The 26,355-nt window shown below is 47.3% G+C and overlaps 1 protein-coding gene across 2 annotated transcripts in view; it reads right to left on the minus strand.

Moving 5' to 3' along the window:
* Positions 1-4,302: 4,302 nt before the first annotated feature.
* GATA4 (GATA binding protein 4) overlaps positions 4,303-26,355 on the minus strand; it is a 30,476-nt gene continuing 8,423 nt past the window's right edge. The window contains exons 2-6 of one of the 2 annotated variants that reach the window (XM_064651223.1): positions 15,077-15,243; positions 11,657-11,782; positions 10,294-10,381; positions 9,881-10,023; positions 4,303-8,581 (exon numbers count right to left, since the gene is read on the minus strand). In XM_064651223.1, the coding sequence (XP_064507293.1) occupies positions 8,399-8,581; positions 9,881-10,023; positions 10,294-10,381; positions 11,657-11,782; positions 15,077-15,243 (707 nt within the window). In that variant the 3' untranslated portion in view covers positions 4,303-8,398. Of the gene's footprint in view, positions 8,582-9,880; positions 10,024-10,293; positions 10,382-11,656; positions 11,783-15,076; positions 15,247-26,355 lie in introns of both variants that reach the window. The other variant, XM_064651222.1, reaches the window with a different exon arrangement.

The raw sequence follows: 26,355 nt of genomic DNA on the forward strand, positions 1-26,355 counted from the left end.
CCCTTGCTTTTTCCACTGCAATGAGATGCAATGAGATGTAACCAGTTAGGGAGCATTCCTACACTCTACTAACAGCATCTGGGATCAGAAGACTCTGGATGAGGGGGAGATGAAGCAGCACCATCCTACAGCTTCCTGTGGCTCCCTCCAGGAAGTCACACCAGTATATAAGGAGTTATTTCTGGCATGAAATCCCAGTCACTTGCAGCTCTTCTGAGGATTTCTGTCAGGACTGGGTGTACAGGAAAGCAGGCTCCAGGACCAGGAAAGCTCAGTCTGGCTTTCATCCCATGGTGTGCCAATTCTCTCAGAGTCCAGCACTGACCAGACGCTCAGTTTCAAGCTCCCCAGCACTCAGTAGAAGGCTCTGAGGCACAGTTCTGAGACAGCTTCATGTGAAAATCAACAGCAGTCCTGTGCATGGTCCCCCACCAGAAAAGCCATTCCCACCTCATTCCAGCATCTCAGCTTCTTCTGCTGCCTGGGCTGGCTCAGAGACAGCAGCCCATGTTTTCATCAGCTCAGATTGACTAAAACCAAAGCTTCCAGTGCCATGTGCTCCTGCCATAGTGAAGGGACAACTTTTAGCACAGCTGTGAGGAGCAGTAAGGTGTGGGATACCTTCAACAGGAAGCAGGCAAGGCCTGGAAAAGCCTTCCTGTGCTGCAGCACAAACCAAATCCCTCTCAGAAGGGCTCAAAAGGAAAACATGTCAGAGAACATTAATTGCATAGAATCATAGAATCAGCTGGGTTGGAAGGGACCTCTGAGATCATCAAGTCTAACCCTTGATCCACTACCGCTGCGGTTGCTAGACCATGGCACTGATGCCACATCCAGTCTTATCATAAAAACCTCCAGGGACGGAGAATCCACCACTTCCCTGGACAGCCCATTCCAATGCCTGATTACCCTCTCTGTAAAGAAATTCTTTCTAATATCTAACCTAAACCTCCCCTGGTGCAGCTTAAGGCCATGCCCTCTTGTCTTGCTGATAGTTGCCTGGGAGAAGAGACCAACCCCTATCTGGCTACAACCTCCTTTCAGGGAGCTGTAGAGAGTGATGAGGTCTCCCCTGAGCCTCCTCTTCTCCAGGCTGAAGAACCCCAGCTCCCTCAGCCTCTCCTCATAGGACTTGTGCTCCAGTCCCTTCACCAGCCTTGTTGCCCTCCTCTGGACCTGCTCCAGCACCTCAATATCCTTCCTGAACTGAGGGGCCCAGAGCTGGACACAGCACTCCAGGTGTGGCCTCACCAGCGCTGAGTACAGGGGAAGAATTTAATGTCTTAGATCCAGGTACAGATATTAAGTGGTCACACAAACCAGCTTTACCAGGGTAAAAGACTGAACTTTAGTCCTCTGTCTCCAAGGACATGGGATAATTATTCACAGGCCTGCTCCGGTTTCACCCCAAAAAATCTGCATATTGTGATGATCAACAGGCAGATTAAGAGACAGCTAAAGAGATGCTTGTGCTGCCAAAGGCACCAGAAGAAGTCTTGATCCCTGGAGCAGCATTTGGCTGCTGGACACAGGTCATCCAAGGGGTCTGCCCTGATTATTCAAGCACTGGCTTCATGTCAGGCAGCTGCTGATTCAGTTCTTAACAGGCTCATTGTGAGAAACTGGAAGTGCTGGGCACTCCATAATGTGTTAATGCCCACACTTCCCCAGTTGTAGCCCCTCTGACAGCAGAAAAATGCTCCTTTTCAAGAGGAGAAACTGCCCTGTTCCCCAGGACATCAGAATAACCAGCATCTGATGTCTCTGATCCCCTTCTCTCCATGGACCTCCCTACTTCACCTTCTTCCTCTAGACCTGCTTCAGTCTCTTCCAAAATGCTCCACACTCCAAGGAGGAAGAGCAGGGTGACCAACCCCAGCCCTCCACGGGCCATGACACCCATCTCTCCAGGAGCATGACCACCTGAGCTGGTACCTCTACAGGTCTGAGGCACGGAGCCAGGCTTCCAGGAGAAATCCTCCCCCCTGTACGGGCTCGTTTCCAGTCCTTGCGCTCAGACAGAAGCCAGGAACCCACAGCAGAACAGAGCAAGCTCAAGGCTGCCCAGATTCACCTGCCCCAAGCCAGCTCTGCCAGCTCACCTGCACCCAGGGATGGCAGAAAATCCCACTGTGACCTTATGATTCAAAGAAACCTCTGCCAATCTGAAAAGCACTTTTATTACAGCCGGGGAATGCAAAGGGGCAGGTGTTCTCCCCAGTGCACTCCACCGAGCCAAGAAATACCATAGCCTTTTATACAGTATGAAAGTAGCAAGTTCAAAATTATATTTACACACACTCTTTTTGCAGTCTGCCTTATCTAAATACACATTTAGTTTTACCTCCTGTTCTTACCATTATAGAGTAGTTACATAAAGTTTTATCATTTCAAGCAGTTTCAGGTTTCTGCCCACAGTTTGGGCAGAAACTTTTAAGCAGTTTTACATTTTGCAAAGTCACACTTACACCGCTAAATAGCTAAATTTTATTTCATTTTCTATTTCACTTACACCCCTGCACGAGGCTCCTGCAGGGATTTCAAGGCACAGCCCTGACTCTCCACATGCAATCCGAGGGGCGCAAAGCTTCCCATCTTCTCACACTCAGCCAAGCACCAATTTGCAGCTCTCCAAAACAACCAAGCCCTGAATTCCACCCCACATTCTCACCCACATCTCCCCAGGGCAGTGGAAGCACCCACTGCACTCCCCCAAAACCCCACATTCCTACATCCAGCTTTTAAGACGCAGCTCTCCCCAGGCCAACCCCTGTGCATCCATTCGGGAAGGAGGGTGGGCAGCCTTCCCCCCCTACTGCTCCTCCAGGCTCCACAGTCTCCAGTTTCTCTTCCTCTGCCCCCAACCACCTCCCACAGCACTTTCACGGTCTCCCCTACCCACCCCAACAGACCCCTCTGCAACCAAACCCCTTCCATCCACCTACTTTCATAGGGGAGGAGGGCCCTCCCCCCAAATCTCAGGAGAGCTCCTCAGTTGGCTGGTGGGGGAGGGAGTGGGCGGGTTTCAGGTGCTCCCCACCAGTTGTACCGGTCTCGAGGGTGTGGTTGGACTGGGAAGGAAGCTGGGCACCCTGGGAAGGAGGGTGGGTGCTTCTGCGGGGGCTGTGTTCCTGCGGAGGGTGGGGGTGGCTGAGCACTGCTCTTATAAACGTGATTTTGTTTTGAGGGTGTTGCCTCTGAGTTCAGGTGAAAGGATTTAGGCCGAAGAATAGCTGACTAATTGAAAAAAATGTTAGTGAGAAGACCAAACCGATAAATCACAGTGTTGTTAGAGTGCCCTGAGGGGCTTTTCTGCTCTGTGCTTTTGGGGATGTTCCCAGCTCCATGGAAAACACACTGGGTGCTTTTCCTCACTCGCATTAAAATCACAGAGTCACAGAATAATTTGGGTTGGAAGTGACCTGAAAGGTCATCTCCTTCCAACCCCCTGCCATGAGCAAGGACACCTTCCAATATCCCAGGTTGCTCCAAGCCCCGTCCAACCTGGCCTTGGACACTTCCAGGATGGGGCAGTTGCAGCCCAGGGCATTTCTGGTCTATCCTGGCTTTGAGTTGCTCCATTGCTGAGTCTGTCACTTCTGGAGTTTGTCATCCTGCATTGGCCATCCCAACTTCTACAGAAGAGGCTCTGTGTGGCTCCAGGGCTTGGGGACAACATTCAGTCTCCTGCAATGACTCATTGCTTGTCTGAGCAATTAATTTACTAAAGATTGTAGCTCTCATTATAATCTAACATTTATGTGGCTACACATTTAAAGGGGAAACAGATATTAGGAACAAATTGTTTACTGTGAGGATGGTGAGACACTGGAGTAGGTTGCCCAGGGAAGCTGTGGCTGCCCCATCCCTGGAAGTATCCAAGGCCAGGTTGGATGGGGCTTGGAGCAACCTGGGATAGTGGAAGGTGTCCCTGCCCATGGCAGGGAGATGGAACTGGACAGTCTTTAAGGTTCCTTGCAAACCCTTAACATTCTATTTTTCTATGATTCTGTGACTTGCAAAACATGTCCTCCATGACGGTGATCAGACACTGGAACAGGAACCCAGAGAGGTGGTAGGATTTCCATCTTTGGGAATATTCAAAACTTGACTGAACAGGGCTTTGAAAAACCTGATCTTTTTCCCTTCTGACTTAAAATCACTCTGTAATTCTATCCTTATGAGCTCCCTGGGACATGACCCACTGCACCATTTCTTCTCCAGGTGCACTTAATATCTTATCATTTACCCCCATCCCTCTCCAAGAAGCCCATGAGGGCAAACAGTCAAGCAGAAACCTTCTGATTTTATTATCATTGTTTTATTTCCATTAGTTCTAAAGGTGTAGAAGTTACGTGGATTGGTAGCCATACTACTTCATAATAGATATTTTTTTACATCTTTAAATAATTACAGCTTGTTCAGTTGGTTGGTTTCCCTCTCCCCCTTACAAAGAAATGTCTGTTTCCATGAGACTTTCCCAGATGACATGGGAAGCTTCAAACTTTATACATGGGGAGAAAAAAAAGGCAAAACAAAACATAGTCACAGCTTCAATGTTGCATTGAGTTGGTGATTGGTTTTAAAGCTCCCTTGCAATATTCCTGAGCTCCTCCTGATTGCACCCTCTCCATCTAAGCCCATAAGATTGCAAGTGATCCAAGGATCTCTTCTGATCAGTTTACAAAGAATAGCTGAAGTGAATCAAGATATTGCACTTCCACAAAGAGCAAAGACATTTGGAAATGGTTAAGTGACCTTTTTACCGCCCTGTCTCCCCATCCTGCTTTTCAGCTGCTCATCTCACTTTGGTGGCCGCTGAGCCATCGCCAAGGTCTGGTTTGACACAACCAAACCTTGTGCTGCAAAACCTTTCAGCACTAACATTTTCATGATTAGTGATGATCTCTGTGGGAACGAGTCCCACAAATGCATTTATATTCGTGCTGAAGTGTTTTGCAGGAGTGGGCTCTTTCCCTCTCGCTCCTCAGAGCAGGGATAGTTCTCAGTCCTGCATTTGTGGAGGACCTGGCCTGGAATGGTCCTCACAAGGTTCTCCAGCAATAATAGCAATAATAATAGCAATAATTACCCTGTCTGGGTCTCTAAGAATTGTGTCTAGTTTAATTACCAAAGCAGGCTCGAAATGCTCCCCCCATCATGGGCACGAAAGCAGAGCTCAGGTGGAACCTGGAATTTTGTGAGTTACCCCTCCTGCTAGAAGGAGCTGAGTGTCCTGAAAGTTGGTGGCACTTTTATCCTCTTGTCTTCTGAGTATCCCTTCATCTGTCACTTCCAGAGTTTGTCCTCCTGCATTGGCCTTCCCAGCTCCCACCTTTGAGTAGGGGCTTTGTGTGATTCCTGGGCTTGGGACTCCCCAAGTCTGAGCAATTAATTTACCAATGATTATGCCTCTTATTATAATCTAACATTTATTTGGAAAAACATTTGCACCATGTGTGTTGCTTTGCAACAGTTTTGGGTGATTGAAAAGAACTGCAGAACCAGGTGTAGCCAAACTTCTACTGCTTCTGGTGCAAATAGGGGGACAAAAGAGCTGAATTCGACCTCTAAGTAGTTGTCCTCTAAGCCTAAAGTTGTTCTCACAGCCCCCAGAGCTTCACCTTTTGAAAGCAGACATCTTGTTCTGCCATTAGGGTCTTGTGAATGCTTCTCACTCTGTTTCAAGAATTATTTTTAAGGCTTTGAGAAAGGGTAAAAACCATTTAATAAATCTCTGCTGTGGTCATTTAGATAACCTGAGGGAGCATAACCACACTTATGTTCTGCAGGGATTCTCCCCCCTGGCATTGCAAGCAGAGTCCTTTATGACATCTTGGAGTGTTTTAAGGACAGAAGAAAAATTCCACCAGGGATTTTTGGCTTTGAGGGGAGGAGGAGGAGCACAGCAATAAGGCAGGGTGGGCAGAACCAATGGGAGCATCAGTATGGAAAGAGAAATGGGGGAGGGGGTTGATCTGAACTTCTCCTCTCCAAGAGGCCGCTTGCTCCCCTTCCTCTCAGGTTACCCAGGGTAGTTCTGGGTATCTCCAATATGTGCATAAGCCAAGTGGTTCATGCATGTTGTGGTGCTCTGTTATGGCCAGGGATTCACAGGCAGATCCCAAGAGAGCTCAAGTGTCATTTACAAAGGAATTTAGTTCAAGGAGGAGGCTGGTTAAAAATCTTCACGCCAACGGAGAAACACCTTTGTGTTTTCACCCCAAATTCATATTTTTATGTGCTATTTCTCCTCCTCTCTGCAGCCTGCCAGGCCTGAGCAGAATCACAGAATCTCATTTATTTTTATTCATGTTTCACAAATGTCTTTTCCTCATCTGTAATTAGCACTAATGAGGCTAAACACTACATTAGCCCAGCAAGGCAGGGTGGAAACTCTGGTGCAAACATCATGCAGCCGTTCCCATGGCACCATTGCCATGGTGTTTTTCTCTAGGGATTGCAGAGGCTCTGTCACCCCTCCAAATCCCTGCCAATCTGAGTTACGGAGAGCAGAGGGAATGTGGAAGGGTCCAGGTCTCTGCTGTGCCAGTCCTAGTCTTTCTCATGACCAATCCAATTGAATCCTTCTCCTTAGAGAGGCTAAGGAGGAAAATGGTGAGTTCAGACAAAGACAACACAATGCCCTTCTTTTGCTTCAAACCTGCACGTGGCTTTCCTCTTCACCAAGCCTGGTGTTTGGGTGGAAACACTCCCTGTGGGAATGTTGAACAGCAGGAGACAGAGGATGGCACATTTGGGAGGGATGCACAGTCCCTCTTAGAAATTTTCACTTGGTAGTTCCATACTCGAGTTATGGATGCAGGGAGGAAAAGAGAGGAGCTGGGAAGACAGGAAGGGGAACAGAGTTTGGGAGTGGACAGAAACAAGGGTGGAGAATCTTGTAGGATAAATTCTCCCAAAAATTCTCTGCCTAGACAGGCAAAGCTGTCTCGCCTTGGAAATATTGATGAAAACACCATGGCAAGCATCTGGTGAAGAACTTGGACTGCACAGGGGAGCTGTGGCATCTGCAATGCTGGAGTTTGTTAAGCACATGCTAAAGACAGAGTAGGCAGGGCTGGGTTAGGCAGAATTGATCCCTTTGGGAAAAGGGAATGAGTCAGTGAGCTCTCAGCACCTCTTCCAACTCCATTTGCTACAATTCCCTGGTTCTTGAGAGCCATATGGGCAAGAAAATAGACAAGTCTTGTTTAGTACTCATGCAGGAATGGAGTTACACTTCTCTTGCAGGCAAGCAAGTCTGTGTACATGTTTGGTAAAGAAAACGGCCCCTGCCACCTCCATTAGAGGCTGGAGCCTTTGCTTGTTGCCAGAGGTGAAATCCTAAAGGATTAGATGTGGGAAATGGTCACGAGCCAGCTGTTAGGGGAGGAAGTGGGCACTCACAGTACAGCCAAAAAGAAGTGACAGTCAGATTTCATCAATGACATCCAAACAACATAAAAGTAGGCAAAATAATTAAATTATCTGTCTCAAAAGCAGTGGCACAGCAGCGTTAGAAGAGCATCTTTCACTTGCTGTGCACTTGAATCATCTCTAAGCCTGGCTTGTTACTATCCATAAGGGAAGAGCCCAGCCATTTCCTCCAGGATTTGATTACCAACGTGGATCTCCTCTACCTGCTTCCAGCAGGTTCCTTCTTCCAAAATCCTGCTTTGACTTTGGACAGACCTTCTCCAGGCTGAGCCAACAACCTCTTGGAAACACAGTCCCATGATTTCATAATGATAAATAGGAAAGGAGTTACTATTAAATACAGACATTCATCAGCTTTCCAGACCATCTAGGAAAATAAAGATAGTGCTCTACATGTGTGAGCTGAGGAGGGGGAGGTGTCTCTTTTTTTCTCTGCCCTAGATCATCTCAAATCCACTAAAGCCACTAAAGAATCTCTAGTGAAGTCTGTTCAGCAAACTGTTCTGGAACTGGCTCCATTTGGTGGAAGATCACAGAATTTGGGTAATGAGAAGACAGTGGCATTTTCTTCTGGTCAGGGAGAGAATGGATGGTGACAGAAGAAAAGAAGTGTCTCTGCTCCACCATTGTCAGAGTCTCAAATGCCAGATCTTTTTAAATAAAACTCAAGAACTGGGTCCATCTGTGTGTTTCATAGAAGGTGGTGACAATCAAATAGAGAGGCTCATTTAAAGTGGGGGAAAATGCTTCGTATCCAGTGGTTACTTTGAGATTTTAGTCTCTGCTTCATTAGAGCTCTCCTGGACCTCAGATCAGTCCTCTTTACCTCTTTGCTGGAACATCTCACAAAGGAAAGAGAAGGCAGGAGAGCAGGAGAGGTGGGAAACAGCATTGACGTGGCATCTTCTTCATCTCTTGAGCGGATCAGCCTGAAGTTGGTGGGTGGGAGCCCAGGTTATGCAGTTATGATGTCCCCGTGGTTCTCAGCTAACACCAGGCTGTTCCAGGAGTCCTGTTTGGAGCTGGTTTGGGGAGACTGGCTGATGGCTGACTGGTAACCCTGCGGGGAAAGCTTCAGAGCTGAGATCACAGGGTGAATGGAGGATCCATGGCCGGACATGGCAGAGACTGAGAATGCCTGTGGAAAAAGGATAATCCTGTGAACAAACCTTCCAACCATAGAGGAACATGTGAATCCATTTAGCTGGTGCTACTGTAATAATGTCTCTGGATTTGCTGCAGATTGCAGCTTATGTGTGATACCTTGGGCAGCCTCTTTCCTTCTTTTTCTAGAATCATGGAATCACAGAATGGTTTGGGTTGGAAGGGACTTTAAAGACCATCTTGTTCCAACCCCCCTGCCATGGGCAGGGACACCTTCCACTAGACCAGGTTGCTCAAAGCCCTGTCCTACCTGGTGTTGAACACTTCCAAGACCCTGTTCTTTCCTACTGCTGCACACAGGCCATGTGGTTCTCTTTTAAATGTCAGAAATTATCATTTTGCTTTCAAAGGCTTAAAATTTCATTGGCCTTGGGCTCTTATGGCTTTCAAATGAAAACATCTTGTGTGAATCCACATCATGCTGGTCCTCAGACATCTAGTGGTGGCTGTGGTACAGATCACACCACTTTACTCTGCAGCTCTCTGCCCTCATGCTCATATCACCCAACACTCAGCCAGCCAGTGCAGAGAAAGTAGGGAAATATTGCCAGGGCAATATTGCCTTGCTCAAGACAGATCAAATCATAGAAAGGTAATGGGTATTTTTCTGCTATGGGACATGTAAAGCTGCCCAACTAAAAAGAATTTAATATTTTTCAAACAGCAGAATTTAATGTTTTTAAAAAAGCTGCTACTTCCTGTTGTCTGTTTAGAACAGCCACACATCATTAAAAAGCCTAATTGACAAAAATCTGAGGTTTTACCCCATCCCGAAGGATAAATCTCTCACTGGGAACTCCTAGACCCCTGAGGTGAAAAGAAGCAGCCTTTTTCCATAGAGATTTGTAGAATCATAGAATGGGTTGGGTTGGAAAGGATATTAAAAATCATCTCATTCCAACCCCCTGCCCTGGGCAGGGACACCTTCCACTATCCCAGGTTGTTCCAAGCCCTGTCCAACCTGGCCTTGGACACTTCCAGGGATGGGGCAGCCACAGCTTCTCTGGGCAACCTCTTCCACTGCCTCACCATCCTCACAGGGAAGGATTTCTTCTTAATATCCAATCTAAACCTACTCTCTTTCAGTTTGAAGCCATTCCCCCTTGTCCTGTCACTCCATGTCTTTGTAAAAGGTCTCTCTCCATCTTTCTCGTAAGCTCCTTTCAGGTACTTACCTCTAAGTACCTAAGTAACATTTTGAGGATGTTCTTCTCCCCAAGTCTACTGTCCTAATTCCCATCTTTGTCCCACTACCATCACCTCCCCTCTGTACCTGAGAAACTGGGCTGGGGTGCCCGTAGTGAGATGAGAGCCCGGGCTCGGTTTTTATGGGCCGCATTTCCTCGGTGGTCGTGGCGCTGCTGCTGCTGCTGGTGGAGCTGGTGGTCGGGGTAAGACTCTCGCTGCTGGATGGGCCTGGGAGAAAGCAGGTGGAAAAACAGGCTCTTTCCAAAGACCTTTCAGTGCAGAGCTGTACCCACCCACCCACCAAGAAGTTAGTGTGGTAAAAACAGATTAAAAAGTAGCGGGAAGGGCTTCGTTGCTGCTGAAAGGCATTCAGACATTCCCCATTTCTTCTGGAAAACCACCTGTTTTGTGGTTGGATCTCTGACATACAACAGTGTGGTCAGAAACACAAATGCAAACTTGTACACATATCATAAACTCCTCCTGTTCAACACTCACCTGCTGGTGTCTTTGTTTTGTTAAGGTTCTTCGGCTTGCGCTTCCTCGTCTGAATGCCCTCTTTTCTCATTGCTAAAGGCCTTGGAACCTGTGGATCAAAGTATAAAAGCCCATTGGTTTCTGAAGGTCCTTAAGATCATCTAGGAGAACGTGATTCCAGCTCTACCTTGTGGGCTCCATGAAAACCAGGTGATTTAACTAGAAACAGCAACAAGATGGAGCCCAGATTCCCTGGTCTCTTCTGTGTGAAGAGAGATGTCAATGCTCCAAGATGTGCATCCAAATGGGAATAAGTAGGCAGCTCACACCTTGGGTACTGAGTGTTTTAAGGCCAGAAGGAACAACAACTCCTCTGATTGAATTTCCTGTATAACTCAGAACAAAAACACTCTTTCTGGCTAATACCTGCTTTTGGGAAAGATACCAAGCCTGTGTGGGGTGACCCCCCTTAGGAGCTGATCCCACTGAAGTGGGACAGTCAGAAACATGCTGGGATTTCTAGGAATAATTGGTAAGGTTTCCCACTTGTCTTCCAGCTTTGACCTGTCTCTCATGAATCCATCTACTCTGAGTCACTGAACATCACTGAAAGCAAATTTAGTCAGGTACAAACTGTTCAAGCAAGAAATACAGGAAAATAAAGCAATTATTTATTGCTTTATATGATTTTTATTGTATTTAAAGATGTATAAAAATGCTAGGAGCAACAGTCACAGAATCCTGGAATGGTTTGGGATGGAAGGGATCTTAAAGACCATCTAGTTCCAACCCCTCTGCCATGGGCTGGGGTTGGCCACTAAGCGACCACCAGGGTGTTGAGGGCCTCTGAATCTACCATGGGGGTGGTCTTGTTGTCACTGACTGATGAGAGAAAGGCTGAAGATTTGCATCTTGAAGTCCTGCTATGCCTTGGCCTCCAGCAGGACTCTTCTGGATATGTCACACATGACATCAATACAGAAAGCCCCCACTGACAGGAAGAGACTGTCTAGACTTTTCTGCAAGAAAAGTCACCCATCAGTCCCTGACAAGTCTGCAGCCAAGCTGTAGCTGGGATCTGACACCCTGGTGGAGGAGCTAGGTGGGAAGAATCTGGGCCTGAATTTAGGTGGGAAGAATCTGGACCTGGTTTTATTAGGTTTTAAGACTTTGTTGCAGAGGAGACCTAATGAGTATGTGAGAAATGCCCTGCATGCATCCCTTGCCAGTATAACCAGGATGTTGAGGGGCACTAAAACCCAAAGGAACATCGGGAAGAACAGCTCCAGGAGAGCACAGAGTTGTGCGAAGAACCCAATTCCCGGCTTGGTGCTATGGGCACCCTCCCACAGAGAGTAGAAATCACTGTGTTGATCCACGTTACCCCATGGAGCTTCATGTAGAGTCCACAGGCGTTGCAGACGGGCTCTCCCTCGGCGTTCCTGCGCCACAGCGTGGTTGTGGTCGTGTGGCAGTTGGCACAGGAGAGGCCGACGCGGCGAGACGCCGACTGCGGGGAGATGCAGAGAGAGAAAACTCATCAGCCCTCCCCTGTTGCCACTAGCAGCGTCCCAGATCCCAGTGAGCTCACACCAGTATGCCCCAGGTTTTCCTTTCCTCTTGCCTCTCTTATTTCTCTGGTTTTTCCTCTTTCTTGTCTTTTGCAGTGGGTGACACAACTGCCTTTTGCTGCCTCTCTCGCCTTTTGGCTTCTGCTCCACTGCCTTTCCACTGCCTCATGCCTGCCAGGATGTCTCAGCTGTCCTGGCACATCTCAGATGGTGCCAGAGACATAAGATAGAATCATTTAGGTTGGAAAAGACCTCCAAGATCATCAAGTGCAACCTTTGATCCTCACCTTGTCAACCAAACCAGAGCACTGAGTGTCATGTCCAGTAGTTTCTTGAACACCTCCAGGGATGTTACACCTCCACCACCTCCCTGGGCAGCCCCTTTCAATGCTTGACCACCTTTTCAGTGAAGAAATTCTTACTGATGCTGTGCCTGAACCTCTCCTGGCACAGCTTGAAGCCATTTCCTCTTGTCCTGTCCCTTGGGAGCAGAGCTGGACCCTCCCTGGCTCCACCCTCCTGTCAGGAGTTGCAGAGAGTGAGAAGGTCCCCCCTGAGCCTCCTTTTGTCCAGAATCACACATCACCTGAACAGAGGCCCAGACTGCCAGCAGATCTAGTAGCAGCTTGGAGACCCTCTATACCTGTACACACACTAAGGTGTCTGCATCTCAGACTGTCCCACCCTTTCAGACTTCCAAACCCTTCGCTTTCCAGGCATCATGGCTGTCCCAAGAGAATGTTTTCAATGCCATGAATGTTACATACTCCTTTCTGGCTTTATGTGATGTGACTCATGTGGCTTGAGAGGAAGATAAGAAAAAGAGAGCTTCCAGCAGCATTGTCTTCGTAAAAGTCGATGGGATAATGGATAGGAATCCCCACTAATGTGCAGGGAACAGGCCTTCTGAAGTTCCCTTTCTGGGTGAACTGGTTTAGCTTAAAAGGCCACAGGAGAAAGCAATGGGCTTGAAAACATAAAAAATACAAGTTTTGAGCTTGGAAGCTGAGTGGGAGGTGGAAGAAGAAAAAGCCACGTGTTCCACACCTGCCTGACTCCTCCCAGCGTCCTTCAAAGCTCAGCTCTTAGAGGCTGAGGATAAAGTCTGAATGGGCAGGGGTCAAATTCCTTCTTTGCTTGCTGATAAATTTGGGACTGAACAGAAGGATGAGAGCTGTGTGATAATGTCTGTTCTCGTGAAGAGGAGCCTACAGGGAGGAAATCTGGTGGTCTTGGACATCCAGCCAGCTCTGCAGCCCTGAACAGCACAGCTGGCATCTGTGTAATAGGGTGAAAGCCTGGGAGATGAGGACCTGGCAGCTACCAGGACTTTCCTCTGTGATCTTTGCCACAGCTTTCTCTCCATGTCTTTTCCCTCATTATTAAATAGGATCAATTAATCTACAGCTGTAGCACAAGAAAAAATTGAAACTCAGAGTACTTCTTAAGACTTTGAAAGCTGGAAACCCCTTTGGTGCATAGAAACCAAACTTTAGTTGTAATCTCACCATGTTTTAGCTTTGATCATAAGTGGAGTGAGAGCTTAAGAGAGAGCTTGCAGCAAAGGCAAAGATCTCCCCTAGTAAGGCTCTCTGGAATATCTCAGTCTCCAAAAAAACCTGGATTACACAGTCACAGATTAAACCAAGTCACTTGCACTGAATATATTTATTTAGGCAGATCAGCTGGCATTACTTTCACCACACCCCTGTGTTGCATCCAGAGACATGTCCTCCTTTTCTTCATGGAAATTATATTCTAGAGGAAAAAGCAGAAATTTGGCCACTTTTGCAAGATTTCCAGATTGCCAACTGCCCAGCCAAGTGACAAAAGTGCGCATAAGGATCTGCACAACTCATGGATTTATATTTCTTATGGAGCTTTCCAAGCCTTATCCCGAGACTGTGCAGAGATCCATTGCTGTAAAGGACCAACCCTGATACCCAATGGGCCATTCCTGACTATACAGATAATCTGTAGGCCAGGAAATGAGAGAGAGAAGGTCCTGGGTGCCAAGGCGAAATCCTGCCTGGATCGGCCGGTGCAGTGTCTGGAAGGGGTTTTCACAAGAGGGCGCTGGGTGTCTGTGGTTGGTGGCAGCGCTCGAGCTGCCGGTGGCATTTTTGACGCTTGCAGGGGACGGCCGGGTTTGAGCACAGACAGGTCTGAGCGACGCAAAGGGCGGGGCAGGTTGGTGATGGAGCCTCGTGGAAGACAAGGATTGGGAAAACAGGCTCTCAGGGGTGCCTCGGTGGCTCCTTTCTGCCTAAGGTTGTGATGTACTCGCGTCCCTGAGGACACAGAGACCTTCTCAAAAGTCCCTCACCAAAATGGGCAGGGACAGATGGGATATCAATGTCAAGCTCATAAAATCCCAGAATGGTTTGAGTTGGAAGGACCCTTAAAGCTCATCTTGTTCCAACCCCCTGCCATGGGCAGGGACACCTTCCACTACACCAGGTTGTTCCAAGCCCTGTCCAACCTGGCCTTGGACACTTCCAGGGATCCAGGGGCAGCCACAGCTTCTCTGGGCAACCTGTGCCAGGACCTCACCACCCTCACAGCCAAGAATTTCTCCCTAATATCTAACCTAAATCTACTGTCAGTGTAAAGCCATTCCACCTTTTCCTCCATGTCACTACATGTCTTTGTGAAAGGTCTCTCTCTATCTTCCTTGCAGGCTCTCTTCAGTTACTGGAAGGCCACAGTTAGGTCACCCCAAAGCCTTTTCTTCTCCAGGATGAACCTTTCTGTCCCCCAGGTTCCTCATGCGTACCCCACCCTGACTCCATAGATTTTGGGATACCCTGACCTGCCCCTCAAGCTCTGTTTCAGCTCAACCAATGGAGCCAGGAGCAGGGTATCCAGAAAAGGTGTCCAGTCACCAGGAAGTGAGAGGGGTCATCCAGCAGTGACCAGGCAATAAGGACCCTAGGGGTAAGAGGGATACTACAGCAAAGAGTGGCTGTTGCTAAATCAACACCAAAGTACTGCTCTTTGTCCTAGAGCCCCTTCCACTGCCTGGCCTGAGTGCCTGGAGAACTGGTCTGGACAGTACAAGGCCTTGGAGTGTCACAAGCACGAGAAAATCTGACTTATTTTGGAAATCTGGACCAAAACCACCTAAGCTGGGCAGATGGGGACCCAAGGAGTTGAAACATCGCTGTCACCTCCAGCTAGCCCTGGTCTGTGCCTCATCCTCACCCCACACGCGTTGTGTGATCGGGACTTACCAGCCTCCTCTGGGGTTTGAACAGGGGCCGGTTGATGCCGTTCATCTTGTGGTAGAGCCCACAGGCGTTGCAGAGGTAGTGCCCTGTGCCATCCCTCCTCCAGAGCGGGGTGGACATGGCCCCACAGTTGACACATTCTCGCCCCTCGGAATAATCGTCAAAGAATTCTGCTGCCATGGCAGGAGAGAAGGGAAAACACTTGGTTAATTAGGTGGCCATACATTTAATTACTGCTCTGGTTCTCAGCTTAGCCCAGAGAAAGGACATTTTAAAAAATCACAAAATATTCAGGTTTTGTAGGTTGCAAGAAACAGCTCTTCCTTTCTCAAGGAAGCCCCCGGGGTTATTGGGAAGAGGAACTCCTTTCCCTGCCATACAGTGTTGGCTGCAGGACTTCAGTGGCAGCAGGGATGTGCTGGGACACGGATACCGGGAGACAGAAATAGAAACCTTCCCTTCTGCTCTGACGTTATCCAATTTTCAGGACTGGACATAGCCAGGGCAAACAGATTGGGACAGGCAAACGACTGTGTTTACAATCCAGACAAATTCCTGTGACCATGGATAAACACAGGCCTGGACCCACAGAGCAGAACTGCTCCAACATCAAAGAGCTGCCAGAGCGTCTCAGTGGGGCAGGAAAGCTGTGCCGTGTGCTCTGCTCCCCCATGGAAATGCTCCCCTTCCCAAGGGGAAGGGCTGCAGAGAGACAAGGGAAGAGATGTTCATGTGCCTCCTCCCTGTTCTCTGCAAGAGAAGCATCTCCTGAGCTACACAAATCCACATGTGTAACATGAAGGTTCCCTGCCCATGGCAGGGGGTTGAAACAAGATGATCTTTAAGATTCCTTCCAACCAAAAATATTCCATGGTTCTGTGATTCTAACCCCAGCTCAGGCTGACAGATAAGAGGCATCATTGGACATTAATATGTGTCAGAGGCTCAGCTTTTGATGGAAATCTCCATCGTTCTCGATGTCACTATCCAGGGCTTGGTGCACTCACCAATCACCTTCCTGGTTCATCCTGCACCAGGCTCAGCTGCAGATGTGATATGAGAGCGGGGACAATTGGGCCTGGAGTGACAGGACAAGGGGGAATGTCTTCACTCTGACAGAAAGCGGGGTTGGATTGGATGTTAAGAAAAAATCCTTCCCTGTGAGAGTGGTGAGGCCCTGGCACAGGTTGCCCAGAGAAGCTGTGGCTGCCCCATCCCTGGAAGTGTCCAAGGCCAGGTTGGATGGGGCTTGGAGCAACCTGGGATAGTGGAAGGTGTCCCTGCTCGTGGCATAGGGTTTGGAAGGAGATGATCTTTAAGTTCCCTTCTGTCCTAAACCGTCCTGGGATTCTATGAACTGCCCTGGGCTGGGTCAGTCCAATCCCTCTGACTGTGGGAGGTCCAGATCATCTGCAAGGCGATGCAGAGGTCAGCACAACATACCTCGACTGCACCATCATTTGGAAAGACATAAATCAGCTCACCCTTCCCTACAAAGCCTTCAAGAAGCCAAGAACATCACTGTATTTTGTGCTTGTCCACCTGCTTGTTATATGAGTATCTCATATATGAGATACTCATATATATGAGTATCTTCCTGCTGGAAGACAATAGGTCCCCAAGGAGCAAACCAAAAAAATTTGGCTTCTTGCCGAGCTGTGTCTCAACCCCAAGTGGATTCTCTGATATCCAGCAGGGGTTATGTTCAGACATCAGCCTTATTTTCTCTTTTACCCAGACTATTTTTGGAAAATCTGCAGGAAACTGCATAACCATGGAGGAGCCAAAGGATTAAAAAAATAATGAAGTGGCGCCAGTAAACAGAGATCCATAAAAAATGATTTACAGGAGCCTGATTCTCCCTAGAAAATCAGGCTAAAAATTCTGAGAGGTTACACCATGTGCCCATGAGGAAATGGTAGAAAGCAGTACATGAGTGTATCCAAGGGGCTCTGGAGCCAGAAAAGTAGGAATCCAATATCTTCTCAGCAGCTTAGGAAAATTACTCTTGAGCAATTCTGGTGGTTTCAAAGAGACGGGAATCCCTCCAGGTGATTTTTATCCACATGGATTCAGTGATACCACAACCATAATGCCTCGCTTTCCCCTTTAAAATGGCAATTGAGTTACAGCCAAAATCTAGATCAAATAAATTCCCTTTGAAAAGAGAAGGGATTGGAACAGCTGGTCAGGAAAGAACTCATTTCTTTGAAAAATCTCAAGAAAGGAAAACATTTCACTTTTTTTTTTTTTTCATCTTAGAAGTTATTGAGGTTTTTGATTATCGTTTTCCAAAGAAAAAGGCAAATTACTTTCACAGTAATTTTTGTCCTGTGAGAAGAATCCCTTCTTCTTTGAAAGTAATTCAGTACAGAACTGTGGACATAATCCAGGAGAATTTAGCAGAGCAGAGGTAATCAAAAGGTAACAGTTGAAACCTGAGTGATTTGAGTTGTGTGACTAACTACAAAATACAATCTTTCCTGGACATTTCTCTACCAGAAAAACAAACTATGGAAGTTTTTAATCAAATAAAAAGGAGGAAATCCCTCATGTCTCTCAGAAATGCTAAGAATTGGACTAGCTCTTCAATAAGAAGGTCTCTGAAAATTATTTTGATATGAAGAAATGTCAAGTATGGGCATATTTCTGTTTTTAGGAAAAAAAGAAGAGGATGTGGAGTAGAAACCAGGAAAAGTGTGAGTCTCTTGTTTTCTGAAAATAATCAAATTTGCTGCTGAGTGTTATTTCCCAAGAGTTTGTGTGGCACCCAGCTAATTTGCCCACATTATTTTCACTGGTAGTTGTCATCAGACATCCAAAACACCAGTACAAACCAGTCTTGAGACTTGCTCTCCTTTCCAATCTGTGTTTGTCTGAGCTGTATTCTTCCCTTTTTCTTTGGTGGGTTTGGTTTTGATTTTGGTTTTTTTTTCACTTTACATGGGATTTGAACTGGAACTTCTCTCCTGAGGGACTTTCATAGAATCATAGAAACGTAAAATCACAGAAAGTTTTGGTTTGGAAGAGACTTTAAATATCATCTCCTTCCAACCCCCTCCTATGGGCAAATTGCTCACTAGACCAGATTACTCAGATTCCCATCCAGACTTTCACTGGTTTAATTTTCTAGAAGTCGTCGTCTTCCAATAATAATAATAATAATAATAATAATAATAATAATAATAATAATAATAATAATAATAATAATAATAATAATAACAACGATAATAACGATAATAAATAATAATAGTAATAATAATAAATATTTGTGCGATTTTCCCTCTCAGCTGCAGACAGAGGTGATCCTTGGGAATATTCTTAAACAGGAATCAGACGGGGAAGGCACAGACTTTGTTCCCAGGGCACACAGAGGCTCCACGCGATGGGTGGCTCTCCCTAATCACGGGGCCATATCAGATGGGTGCGTCCCCTACGTGCACCACCCTGTGCTGAGTCAGAAGATGACATCCACAGAGTGCAACCTCATTAAAAACATTCCTGGAGCCCTCTCAGAGCTCCTTGACCTCCAGAGATACCACCTGGAGGAAAAATATCCTCACCTGCTCCAAAGCGAGCTTGAGGATGGCAAAGGAAACGTCTGGGACACTGCTGGGTATTGGCTTAGAGAAGATGGCATGGGCTTAGTGCATGTCCTTTAATTAACAAAGGATGTTTGAGCCCCAAAGAAGGAAGACAAGGGACTGGATTTCTTTCTCAAAGAAATTATATATATATATATATGTATATATGATTTCATAACATCACTAAATTTAGGGATGAAGTTTTCAAGGGGAGCTTTCTGAGCTGTCCTTCCGGCCACACCTGCTCTCAAAAACCTGAAGGTCTCCAAAATAATGAGAAGATATCACCTGAAGCCCCACAGCCCATGTGGTTTGATGTGGATGGGTGTCCAAGACCTAGGAAACCCAAATGTTCCCAGGGCTCCAAGCCCACAGGAACCAGGATGCACCATCAGTCCGAGCTATATTGGGCATGGAGGTCACTGGCCTTCAAGTGCACTAATTGTTTAATTTGTCACTGTTATTAATAATGGGGATTAGGGAGACTCCCCAGGAAAAAGCAGCAAAGTGTTTTCTTGGCTTCTGTCTCGGGACTGGAGCTCTAAATCCTGGCATTATGAGATCTCCTGACACTTATTCCTTGTACTTAGCAGCCGGGAAAGGAAACGTTTATTCAGGCAGCAAATTGCCCGAGCGGCTCCCGGAGGGCCCTGAACAATGAGGGGGGAAGGAAAGGCTCCCCCAGTCACACTCAGGGCAATAATTTCCGTCCCGTGGCACAGGAGCCGCTGCCTGATAATGGAGATTTATGGGTCCATCCGGTGACCTCTGTAACAGCCTTTCTGCTGGAAAGATTTACTCCCTCTCCCAAAGCCAGGTATGGCCAGCAGTGGGACAGGATTGGGGGAAGGATAAGGTTTGCTGATCAGGCTGAGAAGGACGCCAGCTCATGGCTGGAGTAGCCTTGTGTTTGCTGAGTGGCCTCATCTTCCTCTTTGAACTCCCCCACGTGCCTTTGTAGAGGCCTTATCTTGTATAATATCAGTCTTTGGATCATTTTATGGGCTAGGCTCCTGGTGTTGACTAATGCTGATGGCCCTCTACTTAATTCTTCATAAAACCCTGCCTTTAGTCAATGAAGGAGCTTGTCACGTGAAAGCAGATCATGAAATGTCTCTGAATGACCAGTGGAGAGGACGGATTGTGTCCAATCCCTATCCTGGTCATCATCTTGCTCTGTCAAAGGAGATTTTTTCCCCTCACACCTACAGTTTATGGGCACTGCAAGGTCCCCAGGGCAGGAAATGTCACTTGTGTGTTGCACAACAGCCTCCTAATCTTGGGTGAGGCCTTGAGCACACTCATGTCAGAAATACTTTCCACAATGGGACATTCAGTCCCCAGGGAGCCAGGAGCAACTCCTAAGTGGGGTGCTGCGGTCTTGTAGGGAAAAAGAGTTCTTGGATATGGTCCTTCATGACTCTTAGTCATTGGGAGGGGTCCTTCACATCCACCTCCAGGTCTGAAGGGATCAACCTTTAGAGACAATGCTGGGATCAACAACAGAGCAGATCTGAGCACAACCAGCCCACTCCTACAGGCACTTTTCCTAGCATAGGAAGGTCATGACAGCATCTCTGATCGAGGACGTGGCTCACCCAAAGCCTGAGGACTTTTGCCTTCCCAGTCAGGAAAACCAGATATCCTCTTGCAACAAGTCAGCTGGGGATCAGAGGGAGCTTGTCCAGGGCTTGAGTCTAGAGAGAGGCTTGAAGCACCTTCTCTGGGCCTTTCCACCATCTCTGAAAACCCCAACTCTGCCAACCTGACACTATGTCCACTCCTAGGTCAAGATCTTTGGGCTTTTTTAAAACAATCCACCTCTAAAAGTGTTTAAGACTGAGTTGGATGGTGCTTGGAGTAACCTGGTCTAGTGGAAGGTATGGGGGGTTGGAACAAGGTGATCTTCAAGGTCCCTTCCGACCCAAACTGTTCTGGGATTCCATGACTCTACAGAGAAATCTATTAGCAATGAAGGGATCATCTTGAACACATGAAACTGATGGATCAGGACCCAAAGAAATAAAAACAGAAAAAGGAAGGACTTTGAATCCTTCAGCTCAGAGCCAGCACCCAGTTCCTAAGTTTCTATTCCCAAACCAGCCTCTGGAAGGGGACAAAGAGCCCTCCCTACACTGGTTTGGGTCAGATCCTCCCACATGAGAAACAATGAGTTTGTCTACCTTCTGCTTCCCTCCAGCCCCCTCCTGCCTTCACCCCCTCTGGGTGAAGAGGAATGGAAAGAGACTTCCATTAATACAGCACTGGAGTTTTGTTTACAACTGGAGAGATATTTGATATCAACATTTCCCCCTGCAGAAGTGTCTTCTCAACCCAATGAAGCAACTCAACAAAGGAGAAGCTGTCCTTCAAACACAGTCAGGCCACTTACAGGCTCTAAACAGACCCTGAGAGCAGTTTTCCCAGCAGAGAAGCAGTTTCCTAAAACAATTTGTTATGATAAGAGGTGAGAGCCACGATCCTGTGTATACACAAATTCCAAATGGACTCTCGGGGCACTCGCAGCTGAGGCAAAGGACGTGGACACACTGGAATTCCATCAAGACACCCTCACCTTCTGCTTCAGGGGACAGCCACAACAGCATGGCAAGGGGGAAAAGGATTCAGTATTCCCAGCTGCTTTGTCCCAAATCCCAAGATTGTTTCCATTAAAAAGTGATGGTATGGAAACCATTCCTACACTACAAGCCTTTCAGGCTCCTTTTAGTCGGTGTTTTGCTGCAGGTAGTGGAGCTCAAAGTCACATCTTCTATTTCTTTGGAATGGGTTGAGATGTTCCCATAAATTGCACAATTCCAGAAGCCAAAGTTTCAAGGGGAAAAAAACCACCAAAATTTTTCTGGTCAGATCACAACAGTTAAAAGTGCTGCTCGGTCCAAGACCATGGTGGAGAAGGGCTGAACTGGAAAGGAAGGTAACAACAAAACAAGGATAAGGAAAAGTAGAAGGGCAGGGAGTGACTGTAAATAAAAAAGCCCAAATTTATGTATGGGGGAGCCAAAGGAAAGCTGTCCTTTGTCCATGGGGACGTCATCAGCTCAGCACACAGGCTGGGATCAGAAAGCTGAGAATGGAGCTAATGGAGTTGAGCGTTTTTCTGTAAAAACAGGTTCTGCCCATTGGCTTTTTTGCCACCTCCCTCTTCTCTGCCTGTTTCCCCTATGACAGAATTTGGGAGAGATTCATCCAAGGCCCCACTATTTTAGAGACTAGTGGACCTAGATGTAGGGAGAGCAGAACAGCGCCTGTCTGAGTAATGCCCATCACTGGTCTGGGTGCTGGTGGAATGTGACTCCCTACTCTCCCCTGCTCTGGATTAACAGAAGGCATCACTTGTGTGATTGATGATCTGCAGGAAGTGGAGAAACAGGTAAATTCCCCAGACTTAGCCAGAAATATGGTTTCAAGCAAAAAGCACCATTGTGCGGCTGCACAGAAATGGCTTGGTGCTGTCCCAGAAAGGTTTAGGGTTTATCTCACACGTCTATGGTGGAGAAAATGGTTGTGTACTCAGTTGGCTGCCTGGACCCAACAGTTTTCCTCTGAAAACATAAAGACCCTACTGACTGCTGATGAAACATTCAACTTCCAGTCTGGCTTTCTAAAAGGCAAAGGAAGCTGGTTTTCCCTCGCCTCGTGAAACACCACTGAGAGACTGTTCCTGTGCAATCCTTCCCAGGCCAAATGTTTCCTGTCAAGGCAAAGGGAACATTGTGTCCCTCCTCTGCAACGTTCCCTCCTCTGCCTGAGGCAAGCCAAGGTCTGTGGCACACACCATTGCCAGCAGCCAGGAATACTCCTTTCCTTTATGGATATGTTTTCTCCGATTTGAAGGACAGTGGAGGTAGAAGCAGCCAAAGGACCAGCTGAGATCATGTGCAAGAGAGACACAGTTGGTCAAATTCTGGGCCTGGCTTTGAGTTCAGTCTTGGCTCTGCAAAAAGATTCCCTTGAACGCTTTTCATCTCTCTGTGGCAATGTTCTTCCCCTATGAGAAGGAGCAAAACTATAGGGGGGCAAGAGGACAGCTTTCAAAGGCCACAGTCATAAGTATGGAGGCAAGAAATGGGTGGAAGAAGGGTGGGTGGAAACAGCCTGGATGCCTCTAAATCATGTCTAAACAAACTGTTTGTAGGAAGGGATAGGAGATGGTCCCTGGGGACTGGCCAACCTGGTTGCTCGGAAAAGCACTCACAGCTCTGCAGCTCACCAGAACCACCAGACCCCAAACCACCAATCCCAATGGTTGTACCAGTGCTGAGTGGAGGGACAGTCGACCTCCACACTGAAGTACCATGTTTCACATCCCAAAGGTGCACAGCCTGCTCTGCAGGGGACAGGAATGCAGGCATCCCAAGGATGCAGGGTCTTTTGGTTGGAACATGGCCACCCCTTTGATAGCAACCTGGTGTCCAACAGCAACTTCTGCTGACTGTCAGGCTGTGCCTGAGTGAACTCCAAGGTCTGTTTCCTTCTGCTGGGATTCAGGCCTGATCCCACCCACCAAGGTGACCTCCCCTTCTTTACTTGTACTTACAATTCTTACACTTGTAAATATCTGGGGCTCTTCTGTTAAACAGGAGATTCCTCTGCTTATCGACTGTCCAAATATTTTTTAACAAATCTCAGATTAGCACAGAGAGCCCAGGGAATGGGCAGGATGGGGCCATCCACAGCCTGGGGTCTACTTGGCAGAAGGCATCTGGAAATGGTCTTTCTCTCTTTTGACTAGGGAAAAACAGCCTCAATGTTATCCTCCTTGAAATATGGCCCATCTCCAAATGGACTGGTCCGACAAGAGACTCTTCTTTGATGACCTCAGGGAAGGGACAGTGGGGAAAAAATGTAGAAGATCAGAAAAGCTTGGAATCTGCAATGCCATGATCCCACCTGGGCAGCTGTTCCCGAGTCGAGCACATGTAAAGGATCACGGCTGTCATGCAGCTGTACATGGTGAACCCACAGGGGACCACAAGCAGGTGTGCTGTGGAGTCATGCCAAGCTGCTGTTCTGTGGCTGAGCCATGGGAATTGGCCTTATGGCTACAGGGTAACTGGTGAACCTGGACCAGTTACTGGGTAACCAGTGAACCCTCACCCTAAGCCCAGCCAACAGAGTCAGGCCATGTTCAGATGTTCTGAGACCCCAATCTGCAGTGGTCACATCCAAACTGCTCCCCAGGAGCTGCACCAGGAGATGCTGTGGTCAGGCTGAGGTGGTCTGTGCTTGGACTGTGTCAGGAGCCCTGATACAGAGTCAAAGAACATCCTGAGTTGGAAGGGACCCACAAGGATCATCAAGTCCAACTCCTGGCCCTGCACAGGACAACTCCAAAAACCACCAGTGACTGAAGAGCGTGGTCTGTTTGGTTTTCTTTAGGAGCTGGAGTAGTGTCCATCCCTGGGCATTCCCAAGTCTCATCCACATGAAATCACCACTGCCCTCAGCCACTGCTGCTGGTTGTCCTGCTTCAAACAGGAGACTGGACTAGAGATCTTCCAACCCGCATTTCTGCAACTCCAGAAACTCAAAGGTTGGGGTGGCTTTTTTTCTCAGGCTGGTGCAGATCAGAAGGAAAGACATTTATCCAAGTCAAATGGGCAAGGTCCTTCTTGTAGGAATACAGTCAATTGTATTATTATTATTATATGTGTGTGTGTGTATATACATATATATATATACCATGCCATAGAATCACAGAATGGTTTGAGTTGGAAGGGACCTTAAAAATCTTGTAGTTCCAACCCCCCCTCCAAGGGCAAGGGTGCCAGGAATGTCCTTAAGAATTCCTTTGTAACAAGATAAGAATCATCTCCAATCAATTCTCTCTGATTTTGCTATTAAAATTATTATTATTATATTACGATATAGAACATATAGAATCATGTGTGCATTTATATCTATACATATGTGCACAAATATAACCCACACAGACACACATATATTTTTAAAAACTCACTTTGTATATGTAAAACACATGTGATACATTAAAAGCCTCCATTTTATGAACATAAAACATGTATATACCATGTGTAGGAATATATGAGATATGCTGGGCTCCACATGTCCAGCCCATGGCTGAGAATGATGGCACTGGCCAATATTGACATATCCAAACCCCTGTCCCAGTTTTCTTCTAATTTCACTAATTTAGTCACAGACTCTGCCTCCAGTTTGGAGGTGTTACACTGATAAATCCCGCTCAGAGGAGCTCCACCATAAGCCAGGCCAGATTTTGGCTTCCCTGTGGGATGCCAGCCAGGGATAAACAAAAAAGGTGTTTACTATGGCTCATGCCATTAGAGGGGACAGTGAGTTTGTCTAACCCCTGGCCCTTCTCTTTTCCTCTTTTATTAGTTATTCTGGATGTTAAGTCAACTCAGCCCCCGAGCGGGGCGGGAGGAAGGGACAATAAAGCATCTGCAGAGGTCAGTTCACAGCCCAGGCCAATAAAACGGCAGGTACCGAACTTATCAGGGCAACATATAACTTGCAGTTTTTCTAACTCAATTGATTGGACTTTTTATCTAAAATAACAGGCATTATAAGATAGGCGAAAGTCGAGATAAGGAGGAAAATTGAGCAGGTCTCAAATCAAGATCAGCCTGGGGACAGGTTCAAACTCCCACACCTGCCCCGGAGGAATCAATGAAAGTTTCTTGGCGTCGTCCGCTCATTTTCGAAATGCTGCTGGAGTTGAGTGAACTTTGAGACCGTGGCGTTTATTCTGTGATTATAATTAACCTGCTCACCCGTTGTTATTGATTTTGTGTGAAGGGAGGTGGCAGAGCCTGACTGGGATGTGGGTTTAGGAATAGAAGTGGATGGGGAGGGCAGGCAGTTCACTCTGACCGAGTGAGACCCTTCCCTGGCTGGAGGCAAAGGGGAGGGGCATGAGAGGGATTTCACCCTCCTGCTTGTGGTCCTACTTGTTTTGGGAGGTGGAAAGACCCTCCAGGACAGATCTTCACATCCAGAGGGTCAGGATACAGCACTACTGATTTGTCATATTGAAGTAAGGAAGGACTGAACATGGGATACCCCCGGATAAAAACCTCAGTCGTGCCTGGGACCCAGAGCATCCTCCCAGCCCAGGGGAGCATGAGGATGAGACAACCCTCCCGAACCAGCTTCCCCTCTCATGCTCCACGCCACCGAGGCGTGTCCCAACTTCTCAGCAACCAGTCCCCAGAGCAGCCAGCCCCTGGGGCCAGCACTCTCTTCCCAAAATAATCTCAGACATCTGGGGCCAAGCGTCATTCAGAGGAGTCCTGATGTCTGGGGCTCACAGCCTCACTGATTTTTTTACAGCTCCAGCACTGTAAACCCTGAATATTGAATAGTGGTGGCTCCCTGAATATTGAATAGTGGTGGTTCTCTGAATATTAAACACTGGTGGCTCCCTGAATATTGAATAATGGTGGCTCCCTGACTTGCAGACCCAAGAGCCTGGCTTGGAAACTCATAGGAGTTTAACTAATAAATATTAGTTGGGGTGTTTTTTTTGCCTCTTCTAGAATTTCAGCATTAAGATTAAGGAATCAGAGTTTTCCATCCTCTCCCCTGTCCAGAAAAGTTGCTCCTTCCTTTTCTGCAAAAGCAGAGCCTGACATATGATAACATGAGTCTGGAACCTGGAGCTTGAAAGAAAATTGACGTTCTCCAAAGCACAGGCAG

The sequence above is a fragment of the Pseudopipra pipra genome, chromosome 3, assembly GCF_036250125.1.
Source record: "Pseudopipra pipra isolate bDixPip1 chromosome 3, bDixPip1.hap1, whole genome shotgun sequence".
NCBI classification, from domain to species: Eukaryota; Metazoa; Chordata; class Aves; order Passeriformes; family Pipridae; genus Pseudopipra; species Pseudopipra pipra.